General features: G+C 50.8%; 1 protein-coding gene across 1 annotated transcript; it reads left to right on the top strand.

The window, feature by feature from the left end:
• Positions 1 to 7,212: 7,212 nt before the first annotated feature.
• On the top strand, positions 7,213 to 26,011 carry LOC142418803 (transmembrane protein 45B-like). The gene is given in 10 exon segments (XM_075521179.1): positions 7,213 to 7,375; positions 7,407 to 7,434; positions 7,757 to 7,901; positions 7,903 to 7,927; positions 9,081 to 9,158; positions 22,128 to 22,331; positions 22,679 to 22,891; positions 23,919 to 24,103; positions 24,984 to 25,129; positions 25,894 to 26,011. Coding segments are annotated over 10 exon segments (1,305 nt in total).
• Positions 26,012 to 27,821: the final 1,810 nt, after the last annotated feature.

Below are 27,821 nucleotides of genomic sequence, written 5' to 3'. Positions count from 1 at the left end.
GTGTGTCTGTTATTTAGGTCATTCGGTTTCAGAACTTCTTCTAAAGTCAAGTAAAGATTTGGGGGCAGAGTCAATGTAACCAGTCTTAATCCTAGCTCTTACTTCTAGGCAGCGCTCCTACCACGTTATCCTACTTTAATGACTGATTAAAAGAAAGAGGAGGGCTGCTCTTATAATATCTGCCATTGACTTTAGCAGTGCAGGATCTGCAGACCAGTTAAGTACATGTCCAGCTATAAACATCTGCTTCAGTCCCAATATTGACAGCGTGGTGCCCGGATGTTTTCTAGCAAGTCTAGAAAGCAGGGATGGAGAGCAACCTTGAAACCATCTAACCTACCTCCCCCCTCAAGGTGCAAAGGCAGGGACAACTCTGTCTAATCCATGTTTGACACTTTTGTCTATCCTGTCCTTAAAGACCATCAATGACTCAAATTCTGTATTTCTGTAAGGAATCTCTTCTGGTTTTTCATTATATTTAGATGTTTCCTAAAGGTCAGCCTGAACCCCTTTGTTCCAGTTCCACTTCATTCCTTACTCATCCTACTGAGAGTGAACAGAGGCTATTTCACTACCTCACTTAAATATTTTTGCATGGCTTTAATTATTCCTCCCTCTCTGACCCCCCTTTTCTTGACTGAGCAACCCTGTCTTACTCTGTCTTCCTTTAGATGTCATATTTTCTAGACTGCTCATCAATCCTGCTCCTTACTCTGTTGCACAAAACAGACAGATGATTGTCCTCAATCCACAAACTGAAATTCGTTTAAATCTAAGTAGATAATTGAAGCTTGTTGGATCAATATCAGGCGATGATCTAATATATTGACTAGAGATCTCTATCTGAGCAGTAATGGGTTAGTCATCGATACGTGCATAAATGACAGGGCATCTGTGGCCAGATTCAACCTGGGCTTACAACACCCACATCCAGGTCATCTACATATGTAATTTGGGCTCCCCCTGAGTCTGCAGGCACTTGCCCAATGGTGGGGGCTGAACCAAAACCTGACAAATCCCCACGAATCTCCAAGGCTTGAACTAGACACCCAGTCGTGGAGCAATTATGCCCTCATGTCATCCATCATGGGAGACTGTCACAGGGGGATGAGCCATAAAAGCTGTGGATTCTCCCATGTTTTCTATAAGGCTCAGCCTTTAAAAGCTTTTTTTGCCCTTCCATGCAGCCACAGAAGAAAGACTGCTGTTGCCAAAGATGATCAGGGTAGTTTGAATTACCTCCTCTCTGTCTGAGGTCTACAAAGCGAGCCTAAGCCCTGAGGTTAAGCAGGGTGGGATGCATCTGGGTACCGGTGAGTGCCATGGGATTTGGGCATGCTTTTGTATCCAGCAAAAATCTTACCCAAAATCCCTGCTGCTTTGCCAAAGATGATCAGCGTAGCTTGAATTACCTCCTCTCTATCTGATGTCTACCAAGCGAGCCTAAGCCCTGAGGTTAAGCAGGATGAATCTGGGTATCGGTGAGTGTCATGAGTTTTGGGCATGCTTTTATACCCAGTGAAAATCTTACCCCCAAATCCCTGCTACTTCCATCCTTAGTCCAGGCTGAGTTAAGTTCATTAAGCACCTTTCCAGAAAAGTTGTGTTGCATACTTAAAACATCCAGTCCAGGAGCTCACAAGCCACAGGGTATCTTCTGCCACCTTAAGTAGAGATGGTGAGACATGGGAATCTGAACACGACCCAAATAGCCTGAGATACGTCTTATACCATGACGTGGATTTAAAAGAAGAAGAAGGAAAAAAAAGATATTAGCACACAAAATATTAAGTCATTCATATTTTCTGCAATTAATTTATCTGTCATCAATAGACTCATAAACTATTTGACTCTATGACAGCTTGGAAAGAGAAGATGCCAACTTTTCCTGCAGGTGTGCATCTGGTTGGGAAGACATCAGCAATTGTACGTGCAGGGAGGGAGGATGATAGGAGGGAGACAGAGGGGTTGTGAAATAAGATGGGAATGAAAGGGTTGGCAAAAATGCTGGCTGGCTGCATTTGTCCTCCTTAGAGATGGTAACAAAGGTTTGAGAAGCCCTGGCTTCAAGCAGCGTTGCCAAAAGTAGGTTGAGAGCCCCTTACTGCACAGTTTTAATGATCTGGCTTCAGGCAGTGAACCCTTAAAAAGAGCCCGGGGCACTATAGAAATGGTTCAGCACATTTCCTATATTCAGTGTGATACTTCAAATATGTATTCAGGGCCAGATAGGTGCTCACATGCTGGTGTGATCGTAAATCCTCCTGATTTCACTAGGATGTAGTTTCCTGTATGGTTTTTTGCATATTTGCTCTTCAGAGCTTCTCCCTTGGCACTCGTGCGGGTACCTCCACGCTGAGCGTCTATAATGGCCGTGAACTACAAGGCTTTGGGGCTCGGGAGATTTGGAAAACGACCCGAGTGAAGACAGATCTGATGGGTCCTGGTAAAGGTCAAGCAGGGGTGGGCGAGAAGGGTGTTATAAAAACAAGACAGTGTTACGAGTGAACCCCCTGTCTCCTACCAGGATGGAAAGATGAAATAATCCCAGGATATCAGCTGTTTTAGCAGATCTCGGGAGTTTTCTGTGAGCCAGGGCAGTGTGGCTTGGAGGGGATGGGAGATGCGTGGCTGGGGAAGAGACACCTGAGTGTGGCCAATGGGCCTTGGTGTTTCCAAGTATCTTCAGGTGAAACCCCTCTGTGGCAGCACCTAATAAAATGTGTCAGCCACAGCCTGTGTTTCCTCCTAAAGGGGTCAGTTCTACTGCTAGGAAAAGCTGAACTGTGGAGCTGAGAAAACCTGGTAGGCAGCTAGTTGTGTCCCCGTCCTGGGTGAAAACTGCCCGGTGAGGTGATGGAGAAGACCTCTGGAGAGGCAGGGTTTTCTGGCAGACCCCAGTTTGCAGGGATGCAGCTCCTTTCCCCGCCTCTGTGCCTGCACTTGCTGCGAGGTTGTGTTTTCCAGATTTCAGTAAGCTGAAAGCACTTGCAAAGGTAACTCCGTGGCTCTGAACTGCTTTGTGGGATCTCTTGGGGCAAATGTTTCTTGACCTCCTCTCTTCCTTAAGTGGAAGATAATTAATTAATTTTAATAATCAGAAAGGTTCTGGTTCCCACACTGGGTTCATATAGGTCCCTCGTCCCTAGCAGGCAAATTGTGGGGTTGTGGCAATTTTTCCTGTCTGGTAATTCTGGCAGCACAAAGTTCCGAATAAGCACCTGCTGATTTGTAGGTTTTTTGATGAAACCTGGATGAAGCTGTTGCCCAAGAGATTGAGATGGTTTTGCATACAAATAGCAAAAAGCTGTTCTCTGCTCACTTTGTGCAAAAAGGGGAAAAACAAAGCCATTACAGCCACAGAAACAAATAACCCATGTGGAAATGTGGAAAAGTCCTGATTCGAAAGCTCTGTCAAGAAGAAAAGCAGGTAATGAGTCTCAAGGGCTAAGGAAAAACCAGTAGCGAGTAGAGTCCCGGCTACTTTTTTGCCTGCCTTTTGGCAGAAAGTGAAGGGGGAAGGTAAAAGCAAGGGGCACTCCTGTGGTTTGGGTACCAGAATGGGAAGGCAGGAAAAATCTGCAGTGAGAAACAAAGAAATTAAGATTTGGGCTTGTTAAATAATGAGGATGCTTAATTTCTACTGAAGCCCAAGCAAAGCCGAGGATGCTTGAAACTGAAACCTTTAAACAATATCAGTCTGCCCAAAGAGCTGGCTCTACCGTGCACATATATATTATACGTTTTATGTATTGCAGACTTGTTGGCCGCGCCACGAAGCTTTAATGTTATGTGTTAAGTGAGTTTATGTCCTTCTGGACCAGAAAAGAGTTGGGGATGGAGCCAGCCGGACTCCTGCTGCGCTCGAGTCCCAACGTTGTCTCTGTTTGTTACCAGGTGTGATTCCATCCCGGCTCCTATCGCAGCACGCAGAGACATCTAACGGCCCTGTAATATATTGCAGACGATGATATTGCAATGCAGGACGTCACGCCAGCGTGCCTGAGCGGTGACCTGGAGCGGCCACCTTTGCAGAGGAGCTCCAGCGATTGCACCCTATGGCCGACACGTCCTGGGAACTGCAGCCTGGCAATGCAGACAAGGCGTACGCCTCCGTGCCGGCCGTAGTGATAGGATCCATCACTGATAACGTGTTTGTCACCGATATATCCGCCTCGAAACTCAAGAGACAAACAGGTCCCGGGTTGCAGAGGCTCCGGGTCAACCCCCTGGTAGATGTTGAATCTTCATTGTGATTTTAATGCTTGTCTAAATCCAGCTCGTGCAATGGGTGGTAGGTTAGAGGGGAGACATAGCGATGCCCGTGGTGGATCTGGAGGTGAATCCTTGATGCTGTGGGCAAAACCCGGGTGGGACGTGCAAGTATTTCCCATTGACCGTGGAAATCTGCAGCGTACTGCTGCTTCATTCGGTCCACTCAGCTCCAGCAGCCTCTCCCACCCCTGAAAAGGGATTGACTAAAAACGGGGGAAAGGGGAAAAGTGAGGAACCAACACAAGGAATTTCGCTCCACAAATAGGGAAACGTCTCGAACGTGCCACTGGCGTGTTGCTGCAGACAGCTTAAGCCGAGAGAAAATTCTTTGGCAGTGACATCAATTCAGCAGTAAGTAATGCATTTTCTAGGGCTGAGATTCAATTTAAGGTCTCTCCAGTGAGTGGGATGATTGAATGGTACTTAAAAAAAAAAAAAAAAAAAACCAAAACCCAAAAAACCAACAAAAACCAAACCCAAAAAACCAAACCCCAACAAATGAGACTCCTTTTGTTAAGCTCTCATCAGCCCATAATTTAAAAGGTTGGGTTTCCCCCCCCTCCTCTTTTTTCCACTTGAACTGTGGTTTATGTACTGGAGTCTGCTAGAACTGCCTTGAACTTGGCTTCCTCTAGAAATCGCCCCTCTGACCGCCAAATCTAGAAGTTGACAATAATGTTTTTATATGCGGAGGGACTCATCTAAGGCTTTGAGGATCTTTAGCCCCTCCACACTCACCTACAAGCTGGGACCCAGCAGAAACCACAGATTCACTGAACGCCAGGGGAAGAGAGCAAGAAAAGGACAATTTTCAGCTGTGCATCCTTGAGATATATGGCACAGAACAATTTTTTTTTTTTTTCCTAGTAACTTATGCAGCTTTCAGCAGTCAGTGGTTTATAACCTCCCTAAACCGAAACCCGCCCCCAGACCGCTGGGTTTAATAACCCCCAGCAAATCTCTCCTCCAGAAATTTTCACCTTTTTTTTTCCCCTCTACAGGAAAAAAACATTAGAAATTGCCATAATTTTACAGGGAGCTCTCACTGCCTATGAATTTAAAACTAGCCTGGCTAATGCTCTGGTGAAAAGGCAGTAAAGAATAGTTTTGTACTGGCAAGGGAAGGGCTTAAAAGTTTATTTTCTTGCTGAGTGACTGGAGTTAGGCAAAACCCATCCCCAAAGGTTTCACTGTTGGTGATGCAGCTGTAGGGATTGCCAAATACATACTCAACAGAGGACTAGTTTTCTAAAAATAGTGATTAGATTGTTAACTCTGTCTCTCTCTTGATCCAAATTAAGTCTGAGGGCAGATCCGGAGCTGGTGTGAAGGGAAGCGGGGTGCCACTGGGCTTAACGCTTTCCACCAGCTCCGTCCTCTCATCTCCTGTAGACTAGCTAGGAGGAAACCTGCTGACATCACCAGATCTTCATCTTTAAATACGATGTGGTTTAGGACAAGGCACTGTTTCATGCTGGGGGAAAATGGGGAGAAGCTCAAACCTGGGCTGTTTTGGGGTGAATACATGGATATGATTTTGGTGTTGGGTTTGCAGGGTCTGCAGTGCCCGGCCACATGGGTGACCAGAGTCTTATCTCATGTGTGGTTTTATCTCATGTGGCTGTTTGAAAATGAGATGTTTAATCAAAGCTGGTTGTCTTGACTCTGCAGCGAAGGGAGAGAGAGGGAGGTCAAGCAAGCAGCTCATCCTTGCTCTTATAGACACGTCTCTCTGGCCAGGGTGAGCTCATCCCTGGTGATGCTCACTGGGTTTCACTCCTCTCTGGGTGTCTGCAGGTGGATTGCGATGGTTTTGAGGTGGTCTGCAGGTGGATTGTGATGGTTTTGAGGTGGTCTGCAGGCAGATTGTGATGGTTTTGAGGTGGTCTGCAGGTGTTTTGAGAGGGGGTACAGCAGGTGCTGGAGGCTTTCCCTGAGCATCTCCAACTCCGCAGTGTCACCTCCGTGCCACTTGACTTTTGAGAGATGTGAGCCCTGGCTACTGAAGGCTCCTGACCCTGCAAACAATGCCAGAAAAAGCTGTAATCTGTGTCCAAGCAAGCCAATGGCTTTGCAGAAAGGTTTTAGGAGGGACCGGTTCAGAGGCGGTGCAGCATCTGTCTTTGGGGCAAGGAGGTGCCGGGCACAGCCGGGATGATCTCTCCCAGACATGATCCTTCAGGTCGAGGTTGGAGCACTCCGTGGGACAAGACGTAGAAGCAGTTTCCAGAGCTGAGCTGCAACCCACTCCCGAGGCGCCTTATCTTCATCTCTAATTGTATCTATTCGCATGCAATCAAAAGCCGAGGGGGTTTGGGATTAGATCTGCTTTGATGTTACCCCAGGCAAAACAGCAGCTGGGTGTAGTGTTTGTTTTGGGTGTTTGTGCCATGCAGAGGAAGAGGCTGCAAGGTAAAGCACATCCCAGCTTCACGTCGTGGCTCGGCTTTGCTTGACTCTCTGCAAGTCATCATGCAAAGATGACTTTGCAAGTCATCTCTCTTGCTTCCTTGCCTTGCTGGTGACTGCTATGAACTTAAAACCCCATAAATGGAAAGGCTGGGGAAAAAAGTTACAATAATACTGCCAGGATTAGATCAAAATAAAATAGGAAAACCCCATTTAGAAATCAACTGCCACTCAATAATTCACCTCTCTCCCATGGACCCTGTTTTCCTGCCTTGTGCTTCAACAACTAAAACTTTTGGGTTTGTGGAGTAGTTTGGAAAAAAAAGGGGGTGGGGGGAGAGAAAGTTGCTTAAAAAGTAAGTCAAAGGCTCCAACATGTGTTCTTGGCTGGTTGAATTCAAGATGAGGGTTTTAGGCTTCCCGTGGGAGCTCCCTTTCACAGCTCTCCCCTAATCCTCTGGAAATCGCCTGTTCCCTACAGCTGTTGGTTCGCCAGATAAACTATTTGTTCAATTATTCTTGGCCGAGATGGCGCGGGCTGCCTCAAAGGCTGCCGGCTCCATCCCTCGGCATACTTCAATCGCCTTCGGAGGAGCCCCAGCCTGTTTGAAGCCCACCATCCTCTCCTTGCAAGACCGTCTCCGCTCCCGCCCCCGCATCCTTTTTTTATCTCGCAACGACATCCCCAAGCGCGGCCGACGATGCTCCCGTGCGGCTTGCAGGGGCAGGCTCCAGTGTCAGAGCGCCTGGGCGAGAAAATAATTACAAATGAAAGAGAGATTAGCAGAAGCTGTTGCGACAAATGCTCTTGAAATGGCTTCTGGAGCGCCGGCGGTCCCTTCTAACGGGAGAAGCTAGCTGCAGCTGCTGTCCCTATAGCAATGCGGAGAAACATGGGTCCCACTGGGACCCCCGGCATGAAAGCCCAAGACCCGACAAACCGCGGCTCGGGGGGACGAGATGACGGACTGGGGCAGCTTCGCGTCATACAAATGGACTGGTAATTAACACAATTTTTTTTTTTTTTTTCCCCCTCACATTTGTCTCCCCCCCCTCCACCTCCGACCCTCAGGCTCGGCTTTTGCAGAAGTGTTCAAACCCATCTAATAAATGGCTTGCAGCTGCTGAAAGACGGCTCTTGCCTGGCATTGGGAATCGCTCTGGGTTCACCTTGCGAGGGGTCCGAGCCTTCGGCCTCTCTGAGACGGGCGTGCAATTCCTAAATGGTTTCTCCTCACTTCAGGTAAAGCCATGTTTCAGTTTGCCAACCTCCTCCCGCTTAACCAAAAGGTCAGGATAACAGATCATGGTTATCCGGATATGGCCGTTGTACAGGACGTGCGGGAAAACCCTTGACGGTCTTTACGTGAGACCTTAAATAGTTGATTATTGACGGAAGGAGGAGAGGTGGCTTTCGGGAAGTCGTTCCTACTGGGTGCAAGGCTGAAAGCATCCTACGTGTCTGCCTGTGTATGGCTCGGCCCAGCCGGGCGGGTATATCCGATGGGGCCGAGGTGTGAGACGGATGGGCGTCTGCACTGCAGGAGAGGCTGCGATGAAATACCGCTTTCCTTAATCGCGCTTTCCTTAATTCATATGGCGGCGGAGGAGCAGACTCAGGCCTTATGTGTAACCCTTGCCTCGCGCAGGCAAGAGGTGAGCCATGAATGAGAGCTGTGAAAAGTGGCAATGCCCAATTGATCAGCATGCTAATTATGGGGTGGTTTCTTTCCCCCAAAAATCAAAGTTCGAGGCTAATTAGTGCCCAGTTTTTCTGGGAAAGGGAGGGGAGGGTTCTTTGGAGGAACAAGAAGCATAGGGACAAGCGAGTCTATTATTTATTAGGCTGTTCATCTCCTGGGGTGGTTGCCTCAGGGGGTAAATTCACCCCGATGGCCAAGGCAGCAGGACCGCGTAGGGGACAGGAAGGTCACCGGGATGGATACACAACCCCTGGAAATCTAAATGTGGGAAGCGTGCAGGCAGCGTGCTTTAGCGGCCTGCGGAGAAATGATGCAAAATAAAGGGGAAAGCCTGGAAGAGTCATCCCAGCTGAGCATCCCTTTTTCACCAGGCTCAGCAATAGGTGACCGTCAGGAGGGAGGGCAATCCTGCTCGCTTGTAGGCAGAGCAGGAGTACAAGCAAGAGGCCAAGCTGAAGACAGCATCCCTGTCTTCTCCTGGCTGTCCAGCCTCACGCTAACCAAAGGGCTGGGTTTTGCTTAGGGCTGACAAGCACCAATAATGCTTTAATCACCAGCTCTTACAATATAGGCAGCATAAAAAGTACTGTCTTTTGGCCTGGAGCTATGGGGAAGCCCTGCCTTGATGACCAAGCCATGGTCAAAGCTTGGTAGTCCCGTGGGATTAGGAGATATGGTTCCCTTTTCCTCCAGACTCCGAGTTTTGCCCTGGCGAGAGGAGATCCTGGCTGCGCTGCCGTCCGAAGTGGAGCGGGGCAAGGAGAAAAGCTACAGGAAGATCCGCTTCCCTTCGGGCTCCTGTCTCTCTGCCCCTTGTCCAGGGCCTGCAGCACCTGAGCAGAGGCACCGCTGCATCCCTCTGCTTTGGGGTTTTCCCCCTCTTTCTAAAGTCGAATAGGACGTGCAACCTCGCCATGGCTGCATCCCTCTCCCAACCTCCCTCGTATCCCCCCCACCCTTCACCCATCCTCCCTCCATCACCCCCGGGTCCCTTCCAGCTGCTCCCCGCGTCTCCCAAGCTCCAGCAATTGCTCTTGAAACAACACGTCAAAACACCATTAGCTCGTCCCCGGCCAGCTTGGCTCCCTTCCCCAGCCGAAACGGCGAGGACAGGCTGGCGCTGAGGCATCCCGCCTGGTACTTTGAAGCGCCCGCCCGCGCTCGGCGGGGACAGCTGGGCCGTGCCACAATCCCCTCGGCCCTTTGGGCTAAGCCGGGCGTTTTAAAATAGTCCCCCCTCCCTTCCCCTGCCCAACGGTGACAACTGCGCAATTATTTTAGACGCTGTTTACGGACCCACGGCGTAACCGGAGCCCGCGGGCGGCAGGGAGGAATGGGTGGTGGTGGGCGAAGGGGGCTGGGGGAGAGGGGGGGGCAGCCCTGGGTGGGTTTCACCCTAATTAGCAGCCCCCTCGTTTCTCAGAGGGGTGGCTAAGGGTGCTGGAAAACTCGTCTACGCGTGCAAAAGCCGCAGCACCAAAGAGATCGGTGGCTGAAAACGGGCGCTTTGCTGCAATCCTTGTTTTTTTAGGGATGGTTTGAACCTCTTGGCATTTGCTTTAGGGCTCACCCGAAGGCAATGCTTCCTCCTCGCTGGAAAAGCGATGCTGCCGGGTGGGTTGGGACAGCGGGTGGGGATGGAAACTGCCCCGGCTAATGCCTCGCCTTGTGCCTCAGTTTCCCCATTGGTAAAACAGGGATGCGATGTTCGGTACAACCCTAGAAAAGGAGGGGAAGGGACCAGGTTAGGGCTGGTCTTCCTAAAACCACTGCCGCAGCCCAGCCGCTGCAAAGTGCCGTTAGCAGAGGGAGGGCTGTGACAAAGTGACACAAGGAGCTTCTCGCCGGCAGCGTGGGGCTGGTTGGGAGCTGGGCTCCACGAGTGGAAAGCCAAGCCCAAAACAGGGATGCAGCCCTCGGTCCCCCAGGCCTGCACCCTGGCACCCCTGAGCATCCCTCGGCGGCGGCGCGGGAGCCTTTCTGTGAGCCCTCAGCACCACCTAGTGTTCCCAAATTTTCCTGGGGTTCATTTCTGCACACCCGAGACACGTCTGGCCGCGCTGCGTGGCGACTGGTCCCCAAGACCGGGACAGCAGCAGCATCCCGCATCCCTGCATCCCTTGTCCCTGCATCCCCAAGGACCCTCCCTAACTGCTCGCTCGCTCTCTTCTCCCATTTACCACCACAAATCCCTTGTGCAAGCTCTCAGGTGTGAAGGCTGCTCCCCAAAAAGCCAGCACCCGCTTCCCACAGCCCCTCCCAAAGCATCCTCCTTCGTGGGCACGGATTTACAGGGCAGGCTGAAATGCTTCGCCGCCCAAGGTCGCTTCTGCAGAGCTTGGGGAGATGCTGGTTTGTAGCACATGGGGGCTGTATTTCTATCGCTAAAGGTCAATAAATATCGGGGTTTGAAGTCGCTCTTGTCCCTGGGTATGGGTTTTGAGGAAATGCAACTTTTAGGATTGATGGGGATGCTGAAAATTAGCAGAAGTTATAAATGGTTGCTCAGGAGTTGGAGCTGCAGTGCTGGGGAGGAGGAGAACAGCGGGTAAAAATGGTAACCGAGAATGAAGATGGGGAAGAAGAAAAAGTAAATATCGGTATTAACAATGACACTTCCCAAAGCTAATTTAAAAAGCAAAGAGTTCAGTGTTAACGTGTCAAGATGACGAACTGATTTTCCCGCTCTCTTTTCCGATGAAGCTACCCACCACCTCCGCTCCTGCCCGTCCCTCGCAGCTTCGTGTCCCCAAAAACCTCACCGTCAGTCAGCGACGTTTCTTCCAGCGCCAGATGTTGAAGATCAACGAATCCCCAAATAAAGGCCACTTGTTTTAATAGGTGACATGGGGATGAACAGCAAGGGGCTGGGGAGGTGACATTCCTCCCTCTGCCACCGAGATGTGCCCTTGCTCCGCTCACTGCTGAATGGCAGCTTGAAGGAGAGGGGGGAAAAAACCCCACAACAAACAAAAAAAACCCAAAAATCAAATCTCTGGGAAGTTTTTTTTTGGTTTGGGGTTTTTTTTTTGTTGTTGGGGGTTTTTGTTGTTGGTTTTTTTTTTTTTCTGTGCTTTTCCTCTGCCTGCACCAGCTCCCTTTAAAAGGGCCTGGGAAAAAAAAAAAATGGCAATTTATTTAGCCGAGAAGCGCTGCAGTTGTGCAAAGAACGATCCTTGCGGAAATAAGAAGGGGCAGCTCCCAGGATTTGAAGATTTACTTTTGCCTGGCTGCCGGGGGTGATATTAATGGCACAGCCCTGAGGAACCTGCGGGCAGGGCAGGGGCTGCCCGGCCCCCCACCGCCTCTCTGTCGTGGGGCTGTCACCCCCCCTCCGACGTGGGGACGGAGGTGGGTTCATGCAACATTTCCTTGCCTGCCTGCTTTTTTTTGCTCCGCATCAGCTGTGAGTTATTTTTTTATGGAGTTTTGCCCACTTTGTGCCCCCTTTTCGGTGCAGTCGCTTTAGCCTTTACCACCTCTCCCTGTATCTCCCTTTCCGTTGCCTTTCATTGTTTTCTTGCTCTCCGCCTTTGCTTTCTCTTACATTTCTTTCATCTGGTTACACAATTTTCTTTTTAATGATCTCCTGTCCCTTATTAACGCTTTTGCCTGATCCAAGCACGCTGCAGTGCTGGCATCCAGCTGGGACTGATGCAGTTTGAATCACGTCGTGGCTGAGCTCTCCCCGCTTTTATTTAATTCCAGTCCCCTCTCGCCTGTTTTTACCCAGCCAGGGTCTCAGATCTGTTCACAGGGGGGGCTGTAATAGAAACCTTTGGGTTTTTTCTTTGCTTGTGTCTGCTTTCTTTGCCAAGCTCTGCCCCAAAGCAATCGCTTTTCGGTCCGGCCGTGCACGGATGCTGTTTGCTCTCTGCAGCTGCAGATGTGCCGTATCAGATTTATTCACCTTCTCCTTTTGCCATCTGGCAAACTCATTCCTAGACATCTTTGCGAGGGAACAGGGCGTTTGCAAGAATTAGGTCACGTTGCGAGCAGAGTTCAACGAGTCCCTCGCCGTCTCCTTTGCTAATTCCCAGTTTGCACCTCCCCGGGCCTCTTTTCACTCCCCGTCACACCCTGCGTGGGGACTAACGCTGCCCAAATTAAAGGAAATTGTGCTGACGGTAATTTGGAGGCAGCTGCAGGGCTCTGCCCCTTCCCCTGTTGCAAGGTACTTCGGCATCGCTGCAAACCCGGCTTGCACGCCATGGGTAAGTGCTCAGCTGACAAACAACGCCGAGATGGGAGGATGCTTCGAAGGGATCCTTCCCTGGGTACCAGGAAAGCTGATGGCACAGAGCTGGTGCAGGTGGCTCATTTAAAAATGGGAAGATGTAGGTATGCAACCGTTTTCCCACAGATATATTGCCGTTGCACAGCACCCGCTCATTTAGGCAGGTTTCGTATGCACCCGTGCATGGGTGCAGGAGCGGGGGGGAAAGGAAAACAAGGTGTAATTCTCTTGGTTGGAAAACACATCGCTATCCCAGCGGGGGACCACATAAAGATCTGTGTCTGGGCGAGTGTGCCAGGCAGCTCTCCGGCTTGCTTTCTAGTTTTCCCGCATCCTAAAATTGCAGGCAACCCGTGCAGCTCATCTCTCCGGATGCGTGTCTACGTGGCAGATGACTCTTTCACCCGTCCCCTCTGCCAGCACATAAAATGAGGGGAACTAATTTCCTGGCTCCGACACTCCATCATTTCCCCCATTTCTCCCAGCAATTAATTCTGAGCTCTTCCCGAGCAAATTTATGCATCGCTCCCTCCTCTTCCTACTGCATGCTCCAGCCTGTGTCTAACACTGCATCCTTGGAGACTGCAGGTACCAAAGAGCGTAATATCTTCCCAGAGAGCATCCTGAGATGTTTCTGAGAGCAGCAAACTCCTGCTTTCCCGGTCGCTCCCTGCAGATTTGCGTGTCGGTGTAAAGAGATTGGCAAGCTGCTGTTTGCTGTCAGAGGTCCTATGGATATGTTTAGGGGTTGCAATTCCGCGGGGGATAGGCAGGGAGAAAATAGACATCAGGAGGTGGACAATTAGAGGTGAGCAGGACACAGTCTCCCGATGCCTCAAAAATCCCTAGAAGAGAAATTGTGAATTTGTTTCCAGGACTGATTTCATGTGAAGGCAACAAGCTTTGGAAAAGCTGCTAATCAGGACTGGAGCCCTGGGTTTTTTCGGCTGGGTGAGCGGTGCAGTGTGGTGACCAGGGCTCCCACCTCCAGTGGTAGCCCAGTGCCCGTGGCTGGTGAGAGGCCAAAATCTGGACATAGGTTGGACGAGTTACAGTCTTTACGTGTGGTTTCAAGGCCGTTTAAGGCACTACGAGGGTTTTGAGAGGTGGCTGAGCCCCAGTGAAAATATAGCTATAGATTAGAGATGACTTTTTTTTTTTTTTAAAATGCGTTTTATTGCAAAATAGTTGCTCTGGACCACGTGGAAATGAGAAGTTTTGCTGAGGTCAGATTCTCTTTATCCTCCAGCTCAGGGATGGTCTTTACCCACAGAGAAGTTGTTTGTTTCCTTGCAGTAAGATCCACCCCCCCACACCCACCCCGTGGTTTCGCTCGGCAAATATTTGACGGTGCGAATTTCCTGGTAGCCAAGAAACGCCAACAGGACGTAGCAGAGTGTTCGGCAGGGCCAAATTTCCATTTCAGGGTCAGGTTTAGCTACAGGTTTCATTTTAGCTGAACTCAGCCTTTCAAGATGAGAGGAGCTGTGGGATTTATATACCAGGTCCAGCAACTTCATCGCTAACGACCAAGATTTTTCCATGGCATTTTTGGTGCCTCATTTGCATTTCTGGACATCCCCTGGTTTTTTTATGAGCTTGCACAGAGAGGCAGCAACTCCCCAACTAAATAATTCTTCATGTTTCCAGGCCCTCCATCTCACCACTTATTTTCCTCCCATTTATTTCTCAACCTCAGTTTCAGGCGTAGGGTTTTTTGGGGGGTAAAGCCTCCCAATGTGCCTGCAGCACGCCGATTTATTCTCATTTATTCCAGGGCTTGCGGGACGCGGATTAAAATGGCAGCAGGCTCCTAGGGCATTCATGAAACAATTTAATGGAGGTGCTGCCTAACTAGAGAAAAGAAATGCCTGCAGCTTGGCTTTTGCCTCTGGAAAATTTGAATCGCCCCACCTGGAAAAACACGCACGGTTTGGGCATCCAACCCCACCGCCGATAAAATCAGCAGCGAGAGGATGCCTGCGGGATGCTTCCTCCCTTCCAGCAGCGCTCACCTCTCCGAGCGGTGAGGAAGGATGAATTACGGGATCATTATTTTTACAAGAAGTCACCTGTTTAAACAACATCGCGGGACAGGGGCGAGGGAATAGATTTGAGTTTAATAAATCAAAAGAATAATAAAAATAAAAAGACAGGGGATTGCCAGACAGCGCTTCTAACCATGAAGTCATTTATAAAACAGGGTGGATGTATTTAAAACATTAAAATTCGGCTTTCTTACTGCAAATTCCCCGCGGCAGGTGTATTTGCTCTCAGTGATGTAAGTACCTGTGCTGCTCCGTAAAAGTGAGTTAAACCCAGGGCTATTGCACAGAAGGCTCTGTCAGTGCTTCTCTTACAAATATCGATAATAACGCTTACCTCTCTCCCAAGGGCATCGTGGGGGTTAATTATTTAACATTTGTAAAGCACTTGCAGGGCTGGAGATGAAAGTGGAAAGTATTATTAAGCGTAAACTACATTTTATAGGAGGCCTGGTCAGAAAATTGCATTCGGAGTTGAAATATGGGTTATGAGCGGGGATCCCCGGAGGAGCATCCATCATGACCTGGGAAGCATGGAAAATGAAGTGCTTCAAAGAAATTAATCCGTTCTGCAGTGTTTCGTGGCCGGGGCTGCGCCGAGGGCTGCGGGACCTGGGGTGGGGGGTAATGCCCCAGGCAGCCCCCCCTGCCCGCACGACGGGGGTGGTGGGGGAGTCCAACAGCAAGCCATTTAATCATTGCGATGAAATGTGAGAAAATAAAGATTTGGGGGGGGGAGGGGGGGGGGAAGCCTTGAGACAGCCAGTTTTTCAAGTCTGGAAGTCGCAGATGAGATCTGGGGGTGAAAACTGCAAATTAAAGCACCTGGTGTGCCCAGGGGTGGGTGGTTTTTATTTGTTTGGGGTTTTTTAACGTGTCCTGGGTCATCTCTCCCCTCCGGCCGGCGTTTGGGAGAGGCTGGGAGTACCTGGGGCTGGCAGGGAGGAGGCAGGGGAGGAGCACGGCTCACCTGGGCGCAGGTGCGGCGGCGGGATCACCGGGACAGGTAAGGCTCCGCTGGCTGGGGCTGGCGTGGGGAGGGGGCTTCGTGTTGGGAAAGGGCTGGGGAGGAGGGTGGAAAGTCACCCCGAACCGTGGGACTCGCCCCCCATAGCTGGGAGGGGAAGGGAGCCCACCTGCCCGCCCTTTGGGTGGGTAGGGATGGGGGGGACCCCCCTAAATTTGGCATCCGAACCAGCCCCATAGGGAGGGAGGAGAGGGGTGAGGGTGGGCGAGCTCCCCCCTTGGGAAAGCAAAGTTGGGGGGACACGGGGGGGTGGGCCCTGCCCTCCTCAACCCATCGGGGTGTCCCACCGCCCCGGGGTCCCGGCGGGACGGGGCGCAGGAGGGTTTGCTGCTGTCCCTGCCAGGCTGGGCTGGGGCGGCGGGACGTGATGGGGCAGCCCGGCAAACGGGCAGCAACGTTTTCCAAGGAGGAAGCTGAAAAATAAACATGATATATGGGGCCCGACAGCAGGCAGAGGCGAGAGCGGGGCAATCTGGGGGGCAAGCGGTTCCCCCCAAAGCCCCCGAGCTCCTTGCTGGGCTGCCTGCAGGAAGCCCTCGCCAGCTCCCTCCTCCACTCCCAGCCGAATTAAATGCAAAAGCTCTGCCTAACAGCTAGACCGAGATCACTCCCCCGTGCACTCAACCAGAAACTCTCTCCCCACCCTCCTCTCCCCGCAGAATTGCCCAGAAAAGTCTCTTTTAGGGCCCAAAACTGTGCAGATTAGGAGGAAAACCAGAGCCCAGGGAACCGCCCGGCTCAAGGGATGGTGTTCCTCCCTTAGCCGGGCTCTGCCGGGGAAGGGTTTCTTCCTTCTTCCTACCTGCTGGTAGCTAAAAAAACCTAATAACATCTCGCTTTTGCAGCACAAGGTGCTATCGCCAAGGCACGGGGCGCTCGCAGAGGTTTGTGTCGTAAAAAACTGTGTCGTGATAAACTGAGGTGCATCTGCATTACTCGACAGGCTTAGGTGTATGTGTTTAAGGCGAGCAACTGGATATATCTGGGATGTATTGCAATGGAAACGGGTGGTTTTGAGTAGCTTGTCTTGGACAGTTTTCTTTGAGGGACGTCAAAGGCAGCTGGGAGGAGCACTTAATCTCAATGCGATTGTCCCGATTGCATTGAGGGGCAATCGGGACAATTTTAGGATGAGCAATCACCTCGTCTTTGGAAAATACCGATTTCTGCGGCACTGCTGGGGGTGGTACTGCGGGTTTTGAGTCACTGTTTTGTGCCGGTACTCGTGAGCTAGCAGGGGTTGGGGGAGTCGGGGCTATTCCATCCTCGCCCATCGCGGAGCCGGAGAGGCGGCGCGGTGCACAGACCTCGGCTCGCCCAGTCCCATGGCAACCGCCCCCTTTAGAAAGCACTTTAATTTCTTAGGCATCGCGCGGAGGCGGGGAAAAAAAAAAAAAGGCTTTTAAGATGGTAACGCGCGTTTCCCAAAACAGATCATTTTTAAAGTCAGACCTCGTTGCCTTAAAACCACAAATAAACAAATGCAGGTCGTAACGAGAAGCAAAAGGATGATGAAGCGCCTGCTCCGAGCCCCTGTAATTAAGATGGCTTTGGCTAATTGGTTTCATTTCACAGCTTCCTCTGCTGGGCTGTAACTTGGAGCTGCTTCTTGCTGCTTCCCTGATGGCGGGGCTCAGCGCAGGGGTAGGGATGGGGAGTCCAAAGCAGGGACTTACAAAACAGACGGCAAAAAGAGGCAGCGTAAGGAAGAGCAGTAGCAGGCAGAGAGCAATATAACCTCTCCATCACCAGCTTTTCGGTCTCTCTCTCCTCCAGTGTCTCTTTTCAGGTGGGTCCGCTGTGTCTATTAAATAGACCTCAGGTCCAGCATCCCAAATTTGAAGCTTTCATCCCGGTTTGAACTTCCAGGTTGAATTTTCCCATCGCAGCGGGACTTTGTTTCAGGATTCGCTCGGTCTATCTCGTGTGTCTATCAGCAGCCGCTGTACAAGCTCCTGCAGTACCTGATGGTCCTTCAGATACTCCCCAGCAATTGAGCCTAATAGTTTCCAATGATGATGATAATTTTTAACCTAAGACTAAAACCCCTAAGGACCCTTGAGAGGCAGAAAAGTTGCTTTCATGGTTTTGCAGATGCGGCCGGGCTCGCGAGTATTAGTAACAAATAACATGATTGCTCGGTGCCACCGTTAACGCTCCCCGGTGCAGATGTGGAGGCAGGGATAGAAGAAAAACCGCCGATAATGGGATGAAATGGTTCGGAGTGGGGTTTTAGTCCGACATTAATGCATTAGGGATCCAACTCCGAGGGGAGCTAATGGAAGCGCTGCTATGATTAGAAGTGCCTCTGCAGACGAGTAAGACAGCGCCGGTAATGGCGTGAGGCAGCGCAGGCGGGCAGCGGGCACCGGGAGAGCTTATATTTGTAGGCGATGCCTCTCCTGACATCCCTTGGGCGTCTCCTCTGCCGTCGTGCTGTCCGCAGAGGCACAGGTATCTCACCTCCGTGTCTTCTTCTCCAGTCACCCCGCTGCTGGAGCGCTGCCGCTTGCCTCCCAGGCGGAGCGTGTGGGCGGTGGGGTTGGTTGTGTCGTGTTCAGAGGGAGACGTGATGCACGCCGGGTGGGAAACGGGCTGGTGGAGGATGCTTTTTTGGCTGAAGGTCGGTCTGTAGGTCTGGGTTTGATGGTCTCCTGCAGTCTGCGATTCAGCACGAGGAGACCCAGACCACCTCTAGAAGGCTGGAAATAGCTTCGTTATTTCCAGATATGCACCTCAGTGGCATTCAGCCTGAGCTCAGCCTTTTTTTTTTTGCAAGCCAACCCATTTCTCTTCTTCACTGAGTCAGCCTTTCCCCCGGGATCGTCCCTGTCACCCGCAGACGCCCCGAGAGCCAGGCGGCGGGTCCCACGGAGAGCAAACCAGCTCTGGTGTGTCTGAACTGCCTGATTTGCAGAGGTCGAAGGGCGAAGTTAATTGCAGGGGTGACGGCTGTGAGCTGTTTCCAGTGGCGAACTTCAGACCGTAATTTCCAAGCTGGGGAAAATGGAAGCGACGCCCTGACTGAGGCATTATCGACGCACTAATAAAACCTTTACAGAAAAAAAAAAAAAAACACCTCGGTGAAGCAAATGAGACCTTTGGAAAACTCAAAGGGCCCAGGGTTTGGCTGGAAAGAGATTATCTGTGGCTGCCACGGTAGGGCGAGAGGAGGAGGCAAAAGCCGAGTCAGGCTCCTCGGCATCCTCCCTGCTGCTCCGGCACCTCCCCGGGTGGTTGGGTGCATTAGCTATAAACCGAGAAGAAACCAGCTCCTTTCGGGAGGTGATAAGAGCAGATGAAACAGTAAATCATTAAGCCGGCGCAGCGCACGGCATTGTAATAAACAGCGGGCAAAGTGCATTAATTACAAGCCAGGAGGGACGTGGGTGCGTTATCGAACGCGCAGGTCAGACGGCGAGGGAACGGGACAACGTCGCGCTTTGCAGGGATGCCCTGCAATGGTGGTTGTTGCTACCAACCCCAGCATCGGCCGGACCTTCAGCTTTTGCTTTTCCCCCATGCGGTTAATTGCACGCAACGTCTCGCCGCATTTGGAGCTGTAGGGATAAACGAGAGCTCTTTGCTCCAGGGCGCTCACAGTTGAAAACATAATCGTTGGGTTTTGTTTTTTTTTTTTTTTTCCCCTGCGCTTACCTTTTGCGTGTTTTCAGAGGAGGAAGAGAAGCAGGAGAAATAGTTTTGCTGGTCACGCGTCCCAGATAAGCCACCCTGCTACCTGCTAGCCAGCGATCGGGCAGGTACGGACGGCAGCAACCCCGAAACGGTTCCCGTCGCCCTGCCGTGCTCACCCCATCTCACGTACGCGCTGTAAGGTGGACGTGCTGGCCAGCCAGGTTGTGCGTACTCCGTTTAAGTGACCTTTAAGTCTCCCTGCTTTGATTGATCAGCGATTCCTTTAGGTCATCCCATTCTGACTGCATCGATCTCGCGGGAAATCATCAGGTCCCATTAAATGTCTGCCTTTAAAATGTAACTGCTGAAGCTAGATCATGGCGCTACGTATTTGGCTATATACTGCTGTGGTAGCGTTATAATCATAGCATTAATATGGCGTGATACGGCTGCGGTACTTCTTGTCGTGGTATTCGGCGATTGCTTTAGTTCTGCTTTCAGTCGTTATCCTGATATTATACCATTGCATGTATGGGACGGGATTCTCTGCTCACCCAGAAAATACAGATTTTGCAATGCAATTGTAAAATACAATTGAAAATTGTATTTTCAATATTTCAATTTCAATACAATTGAAAATACAATTTTTTCAGCCAGAAAATACAATATTTTCAGCCATCTCCCTGGCTCAGGTATGCTGCTCCCTTAATCACAGGGATACAGGTGGATGCTCTCATTGCCCGGTTGTCTCTTTCAAAGGACTGAAGAGTCTATTGTATTAACCCACTGGACTGTGCTAGCATTGCTGGTAAACGGCGTCTGGCTTTGATTTTATGTTTAATTACCCAAGGCACCCGCCGTCAATAAATCTCTCCTTTTAAGTCGTGAAATAAGGCAGAGCCTTGCAGTGCTGCTAACAGCTGCCTGCAAAGCTGCTAGCCAATACAGTCGAAAATAATATTTCCACGCACAGCTTTTCCACCCTCGGATTAAATCCCCTCCTAAATTTGTTTGCATGAAACCCACCATGATAGCTCATAGGTGTTCGGTGAAGGCAGGGCTGCGGGACCAGCCTGGTGTAAGCTGCAAGGCCATCAGCCCTGCCTGCTGCTGCCTGGAGCTGCGCGCACCCGGGAGGTGTTTGCACGAGGAGGCAATGTTTGCTTACCTCGAGGCGCTGGATTAGCTGGTTTGGTTAAACCAGTTCAAATCAGGCAGGTCGGCTACAGGGCTTTAGCAGGTCTGACCTAACCCGGCGGATTTTCCTGCCCAGGGACAGCTGCCTCTGGGAGATGGTATCTGCACCCAGCCGAGCTCCGGGGGCATGGACTTCATGGGGCGAAACAAGGTGTCCCTGGGACAAACCGACCTGAAATCGGATATTAATAAAGCCAAACCAACCGCTCTCCCCCTCTCAAAGGCTGGCAGCAGCAAGCCATATTCAACTTCGCACCCAAATTCTCCTTTATGCAGAAGGCAGGCAACGGCAGAATAAGAACATGTTTTGGTTTATATTTCCAGCGAGTGGGGACTGAAGCCCAAAATGCAGCTGGGGAAGGCGGTTTAAGGATAACCGGGTCGTGGGCGTCTGGGATGGGGAGGTCAGGTCCAGCGCCAAACTACGCAGCCCCTTGCTATGTGGATGGACAACATCCACGCCACGAGAGAGCTGGTTTCTGCCCGGCGTTAAGCGCAGCTCAGCGTGGAGAGGAGCATTACTAAATGGAGAAGAACATCCTGGGGACCAGCAGCACAGCCTTTGCTATCAATTAAAAAAATCCTAATTGACCAGCCTGACACAACCGACCTGCGATCGCGCCAAGGCAAGCCCCCGAACATATGCTCGAGCCCACGTGAAAGAGCTAATCGTTTCTCCACCTAATTAAGCAAACCAGCAAACGGTAAACGGGAGCTGGCTGGGTTTTAATGCTGTAATTCTCCTAGGAAATGGGTCCTCCAGCCCTCCTACAAACCATGCACGCGTGCGCTCCGGCACGGAGGGGCACGGAGGCTCGAGCAGCTCGGCTGGGATCCCCGGGCTCTGCGCGGTGCAAATCCCAGCTTAGTGATGCTCCGGAGAGAGAAGAAGGGGTGGGAGGAGGCGGTGATGCAGGGAGCGAGTTGGTTTCTTTGGCCAGAACCTCAATGTTTTGTTTCCAGCAGCTTTTGGGGTATTTTTGAAGCTATTATTTGTAACAAAATGCTTTGGCTTTGCAAAATAGATGTGGGGTGGTGTCGTCGTCCCCCCCCCCCCCCTCCATGGGCTGAAAAAATTCCAGGAATTTAAAAAATTTTTGGACATAGCACACCACTTCTGTGGCTGTTCAAGGAGCTAAAGAAACCCCCTGAGGTTTACCCCTAGACCTTACTGTTTTCCCTGTGTATTTTCTCTGCTGCCTGGTCCTGAAAAGCCCACCTTGCCCTGGTCTGCAGCGGATGCCCTCGCTCGTACCTGCGGAAGGGTAGGAAAAGCAGGAGCTACTGCTGGGAGGGATCCTGGGGATGCAAAGTTCAGGCTGGGGTGTGTCAGAGATTGCAGCCGATATGGGGCCTCTGCTAAACTAGTCTGGGCTCCGGCTTTTTCGGGTATTTCCTAACCTTGGGGCAAGGACCTCAGAGAGGTCCCTGACGATCCCACCTCTCCCCCTCGGGGGGTTTCTCAGTGCTTTTCCCTATTCCCATGTGCCTGGTCAAGCCTTTTCCAGTCCTCCCTGAAAGGGAAATCCCATTTTTTCCGGCGTTATGTCAAATAACTGGTGTAAGTTGTATAATGACATTGTTTTTCTTTGCCTTGTCGTCAGAGGAGGTTGTCAGGATGGCAAACTTCAAGGGTCACGCGCTTCCAGGCAGCTTCTTCCTGCTCTTTGGGCTCTGGTGGTCTGTGAAATACCCGCTGCAGTATCTCAGCCAGAAAGCCAATAAGAAATCGCACAAGATGTATTATTTCCAGCGTGTGGATGCCATCGAAGGGGGAATCAAAATCATCTTTGCTCTAATAGGTAAGGGTTATATTTTACTAGCTATGCTGGCAACTTCCCAGGGTGTAGTGATGACCGTACTGGAGCCCTTACTCCAGAGAAACCAGTCCAGGCGTGGAAGGATGTGTTCTTGGTGGTCATCTTGTCTTGATCTCTAATAGAGTTTGATGTGAAAAGACCAAGTCTCGTACCCCTTCCCAAAGCTGAGCTACCATTAACGCAGGCAGGCCTGATTTTTACATCCAGTCCTTTCTCCCTAACGCGAAACCATCAGCTCTTGCTTCAGAAACTCCCCGCAGCAAAGAGTAGCATCAACCATCATTGCAAATAAACCGTCAGAAACGGCATGGTCTCGCGTGTCCGTGCAGGGATGCTGGCAGAGCAGTTCGTCCCGGACGGTCCGCACTTGTACCTCTACAGCGGGGACAACCACGACTGGGTGAAGCTGATGAACTGGCAGCACACCACCATGTACCTCTTCTACGGCCTCTCCGGGGTGGTGGACGTCTTCACCTACTTCTCCCAGGTGGTGCCGCGGGGTCTGGATCGCCTCATGCTGTCCGTGGCTGTGTTCGTTGAAGGTCAGTAGAAGGTGGCGCTTAATTCGGGGAGGGATGTTGGAGGGCGAGTCAGAGAGGGACCAAAATTAGCCAGACTGAGATCAGTTCAGAGTCTGCCGGACCCTGAACGCCCCTGAAGACAGGACACGTCGTAGGTGATATATTATCGAAGGGCGGTCTGTAGCAAGATGGGAAATAGAGGCATCAATAGGTCCTGGCTTTGCCTGCTTTGGGATTTCTGGGGTGACAGCGATACAAAGCAGGAGGCTGGGTTTCCTCGTTATGATAAATAGCTGGCGGATGCTGCATTTATCTTACACCTACAGAGCTGTTTGCGTGCCCCGCGTTCCCCCCCGAGAGCCATTAATTGCACTGCAGACATCATCATCCTCATCTGCTTGCATTGCACGTGGCAAATTCAAGTGACTTATTCCAGCTTCAGCACATCATGAATATCATTTTGTCTTCAGGCCGTCTGGCAAGTCGCGAGCCAGGATTTCAGACCCCTCTTGGATCACGCAGGGAAAAGACACTAGGAAATGAAGGTCTCGCTTATACAGAAAACCCCTTCATGAAGGCACACCTCGTGTCATTTTCCCTTCCCCATCCCAATGGTTTTTGAAGCAGCAGCAGGGGCAGCTCAACAGGCACAGTTTGGCACGTAAGAAAAGGAAATCTATCATTTCCAGCTCCCAAGAAAATGGTGAAGTTTAGCGATAGAAAAGCAGGACACAGCAGGAACCTGGCTATGAGGGGAGGGTGATCTGAAGGGACGATGGCACCGACACGGGAAGAAAACCACCCTTCTGTTGTCCTCTGTCTTTGGTCCCCATGTCGCTCAGATCCTCCTGCCCCAAGGTTGGGCGTCTCGTCCCTCCAGACTGATGGGGATGCCAGGAGACCTGGAGGGATGGTGCTATGTGGAGTCCCTTGTTTCGTGGTGACCTCTCTCAGTTTGCCAACCGGGCAGGTGATTTACTCTACCAGGGCTCTGTGGTCACGGTTGGTATTGCTAAGGCTGCTCTAAGCGCGGTACGTATTTTGGCAGGTTGTCTCTTTTATTACCACGTCCTTCACCGCCCCATGCTGGATCAGCATATCCACTCCCTGCTGCTCATCGCCATCTTTGCAGGGGCCTGCAGCATCATGCTGGAGGTCTTCCTCCGCGACAACATTGTCCTGGAGATGTTCAGAGCCGGTGTCACCATCATCCAGGGAACGTGGTTCTGGCAGGTCAGTTCTGCCTTCTCTTGCGGAGCAGAGCACCGAGGCAGGAGAGCGATGGGAAAAGAGGAAAAGAAGCCGTACATCACCTATCAATCGCACGTCTCTGAAGGATAATTTTGCCAGGCTGGCTTCATAAATAGATCATAACCCAGAATGAAAATTTACTTATCACAGGTCATCTCTGATGACTGCTCCTGCTGAAATAGCTGTTTGTCTTGGCTTGTTGCTTCTCTGGGGGGAAAGGCAAAAGCGAGTGCTCGCAGTGAGCGAGCAACATTTTACAGTATCTAACAACCAAGTACTAATTGCTTAATGTGTCTAATGCACCCTGCAGCACTCCCTCTGGTTTAGTGGAAAGATGCAAACCCCACCAAGCAATAAAATGGCTGAGTAAAAATACGGCCAGCTGATTGCTTTGGTGGTGGCTGGAGAAGCAAAGAAATCAGCGGGAGATAACCACTCCCGAAACTAGGCTGCTGAAAAGAAATGCGAGTTCTCCTCCTCTTTCTCAGCCCCAGGTCCGCCGCGCTAACTCAAACGGTTTATTCGGAGATTAAAAACTGGGCCGAGCTTGCAGAATACTAAATTTGGAGTTTTTAAAGGATGGCTAGGAGTCTGCAATGCAGGGGGACGGTCGTGTCTGGGTATTGTACAGAAAAAGAGAGACCGCAGGCGCGGACCTGCTTTGTGTGGCCTCTGATTGCAAGGCTGGACTTCAGTGAGGCCAGCACTGTCTCAGCAAAAACCAATATCCTGGTCAGGGCTCAAGTCCCTCGGTCACCACGTGGATCATGGTGACAACTGAGATGGACAGAGGGGTGCTGGAGGGCTTCAGTACATTGATTTTTTTTTTCCCCCAAGGTAATAAATTGTTTGTTCCACCCAGATCGGGGTCGTGCTGTTCCAGCCGTGGGGAGGTCCGACGTGGGATGAGAACGACCACAGCAACATCATGTTCCTCACCATGTGCTTTTTCTGGCACTGGGCAGCCGCTGTGGCCATCCTGGCTACAAACTACACTCTCGCTTACTGGTACGGCTGGGGCAGGAATTTGGGCAGGAGCGGGGCGGGCAGACAGCCTGGAGTGAGATGCAGATGTACTCCGGCCGATCCTGGAGTACAAAGTCACAGCCGAATAAGCAGCCCCTGCCTGCTGCAAGTTGCAGGGCACGGTGACAAATGCGCGTGTTATTTGTCGAGTGCACAGAACGCAAAAGAGTGTCAGCGAGAGGCACGGGCATTAAACACGGAGAAGTCAAATAACCGAGCCCCCGAAGCTGCTTCTGGAACTCGCACCGCTTTTTTTTTTTCCTCTGCACCGGGTGCTGGAAGTCAAACTTTAATTCGATAGAGAAATCAAAGCTTTACCAGGACCGCTTGACGCTTTGTCCCCTCCCTCGCACGGATTTCGAAGCGGTCGACAGTCGCTGAGTTATTAGAGATACAACGGCACCGTCTGATTGCTAAGGCATCGCCAGCCCCCGGCATGGCTTTTCCAAGGGAGCGGGAAGGGGACGTTATCCCACTTTCAGGGTGCTCCTACAGCCTATGAGCCTCTAAGAGCTGCTTCAGGGCTTGCTGAGACATGGGCTACAGAAGGGATAGTGCAGTCTATGCAAGCAAATAGACTTTATGCAGAATTAAAAAAAGCTCCAAACCCCCAAACCCCAGCATTTGAGGACCTTTATAATAATTTCTCCCCCTCCGTATATTCATTATCGCTCCCCTGAGCGGTCTGGTGAGTGGCAGTAGTTTGGGGGGTTTGCTAACGGTGATTTATCGCTGGTGTGTTACAGCTGCATCCAGAGGTGCAGGAGAGGCAGCGGAGAGCCCTACATCGGGCTCGGAGTCCGGCAGCAAAAGTGTGACACAAGCTCCCAAGCCGCCTTCTTAAACGGATCTGATGAAGAGTGAAGAGGGTGCCATCTCCTTCTCCAAATACGTGAAGAATGTGTTTTCTAGAAGAAGAAAAAAAAATTTAAAAACCTAATCAAATGTTTATGTTTTGGAAGACCGAAGAGAGGTGCCACCTTTCTGCTGCTGGGAAGCACGTTGGGCGCAGGGGTGGTAGCTGCCCTCTGTCCGTTCCCGAATATCGCCATCGCCACGAGCACCGTGTGCCGTGATTTTTGGCAAGAAAATGAAGTGCAGAAATTCCCCATGACGAGATCACTTTGTCCTATGGTGTCCCACGTGTGTATCCAGAGCGACGGACAGCATCCTTTGCCCAGCTGGCTTTTCCAAGCGCCTGGAGGCTTTGACCTGCCGTGATTGAAGTCAGGGAAACTTCCAGGCTGAGGTCGTGTACCTCCGGACCGAGGCATCATCCCGAGGAGGAAGAGTAAAAGAGCGTTGAATGCGAGATTATGTCAAATTTGCAACATCGTGGCTTGATTGTGCACAATACAAACTTTATTACCGAAGCTTTGAACTAAAGAGGGGGTTTGTTAATAGATTTCATGTTCACTTAAAGGCTGAAAGAGTGAATAAATGTGAAATAAAAATCCTCGCTGAGCTGATAGCCTTAAATTTAAGTCTGATAAATTATAGAGTGTGTAATAATAGCTTAGACAAATCCATCCCTTAGCCCTGTAAAGCCTGACGGGCTGTAAGATACATGGCTAAGCAGCATGGATTCATAAAATGTCCCAGTTTTCCATTGAAAATAAACCCCTCAGCTGGGAAAGCGAGCTGAAACAGGCACAGGTTTTGTTTTTAGCCTGCCTTTGCCAGCTAATTTCTTGCAAAAAGCGACTGGAAATGTCACCTCCTAGATAGGAGGAAAATGTGCCAGTAGTGAGTACGGGGATTAAAAAAAAAAAAAAATATATATATATATATATAAAAAAAATAACACCAGCACAAGCTGAATTGCAACCGTTCATGTCTCAAACGCTGGGGCTGGGAGGATGCTCTGCGCTGAAGTCTTCTCACTGCCGCGTAACGGCGGGGACGGATGGCAGCTGATTTTTGTGCTCGTGCTCCTGAGCGAACAGAAAAGCAGCTGCGGGCAGGTCCAAGCGTTGGCAACTGTGTGCTGACACCCGGAGATGGCAAAGCTCGTCTTCCAACACCCGTTCCCCTCGTGCAAAGGGCCTGTTGCAGGCTAAGGGGGCTACAGCCTGGATTTTATTGCTTATTAACAGTGCTGTAAAGATTAACTAGCTTTCCCTGAATGCCAGCTTTTCCACCGCCGAGCCGGTTTATTTTGCAGGGCTGGGTATCGGGAGGTGCAAACAGGCTCAGCGTGGAGAGACTTAAGCAGCGGAGCAATACATCTCCATAAATCCACCTGGTAAACGCCGTGCAATTAAGTCTCCTGAGTTGTAACTGCTGAACACGCCGAGCGTTTTGCAGATACTTCTTTTCTGCCAAGTGAAATAGTTTTTCTAGACCGCACGAATTCCTCTTGCTGCTACGACGAGACGCAACGGGGGGAGAGCATTTTGCGGGCTGCCACCTCCTAATACACAGAGAAAACCCTATTTGCAAGGTGACAAAGCGAGTTACCTTGAGTGCTGCAGGACAGAAATCAGCTTAATTGAAGAGAAAAAAGGCCTTGCGTGGTGCTCTGAATTATTTTCTTTCAGAAAACAGAGCAAACATCGCTATTCCCATGAAATAGCCACATGAGGGCAGCACCAGGTGGCAAAGCTGGGGCTGGATGTGCAGGACCATACTCCAGGCTGGCTGAGGTTGCGGTCACCTTGCAGCCACCCTCCTC

The sequence above is a fragment of the Mycteria americana genome, chromosome 19, assembly GCF_035582795.1.
Source record: "Mycteria americana isolate JAX WOST 10 ecotype Jacksonville Zoo and Gardens chromosome 19, USCA_MyAme_1.0, whole genome shotgun sequence".
Taxonomy (NCBI): Eukaryota; Metazoa; Chordata; class Aves; order Ciconiiformes; family Ciconiidae; genus Mycteria; species Mycteria americana.
Note: the sequence above shows the minus strand (reverse complement) of the source record. Positions and strands in the feature narration are given on the sequence as shown.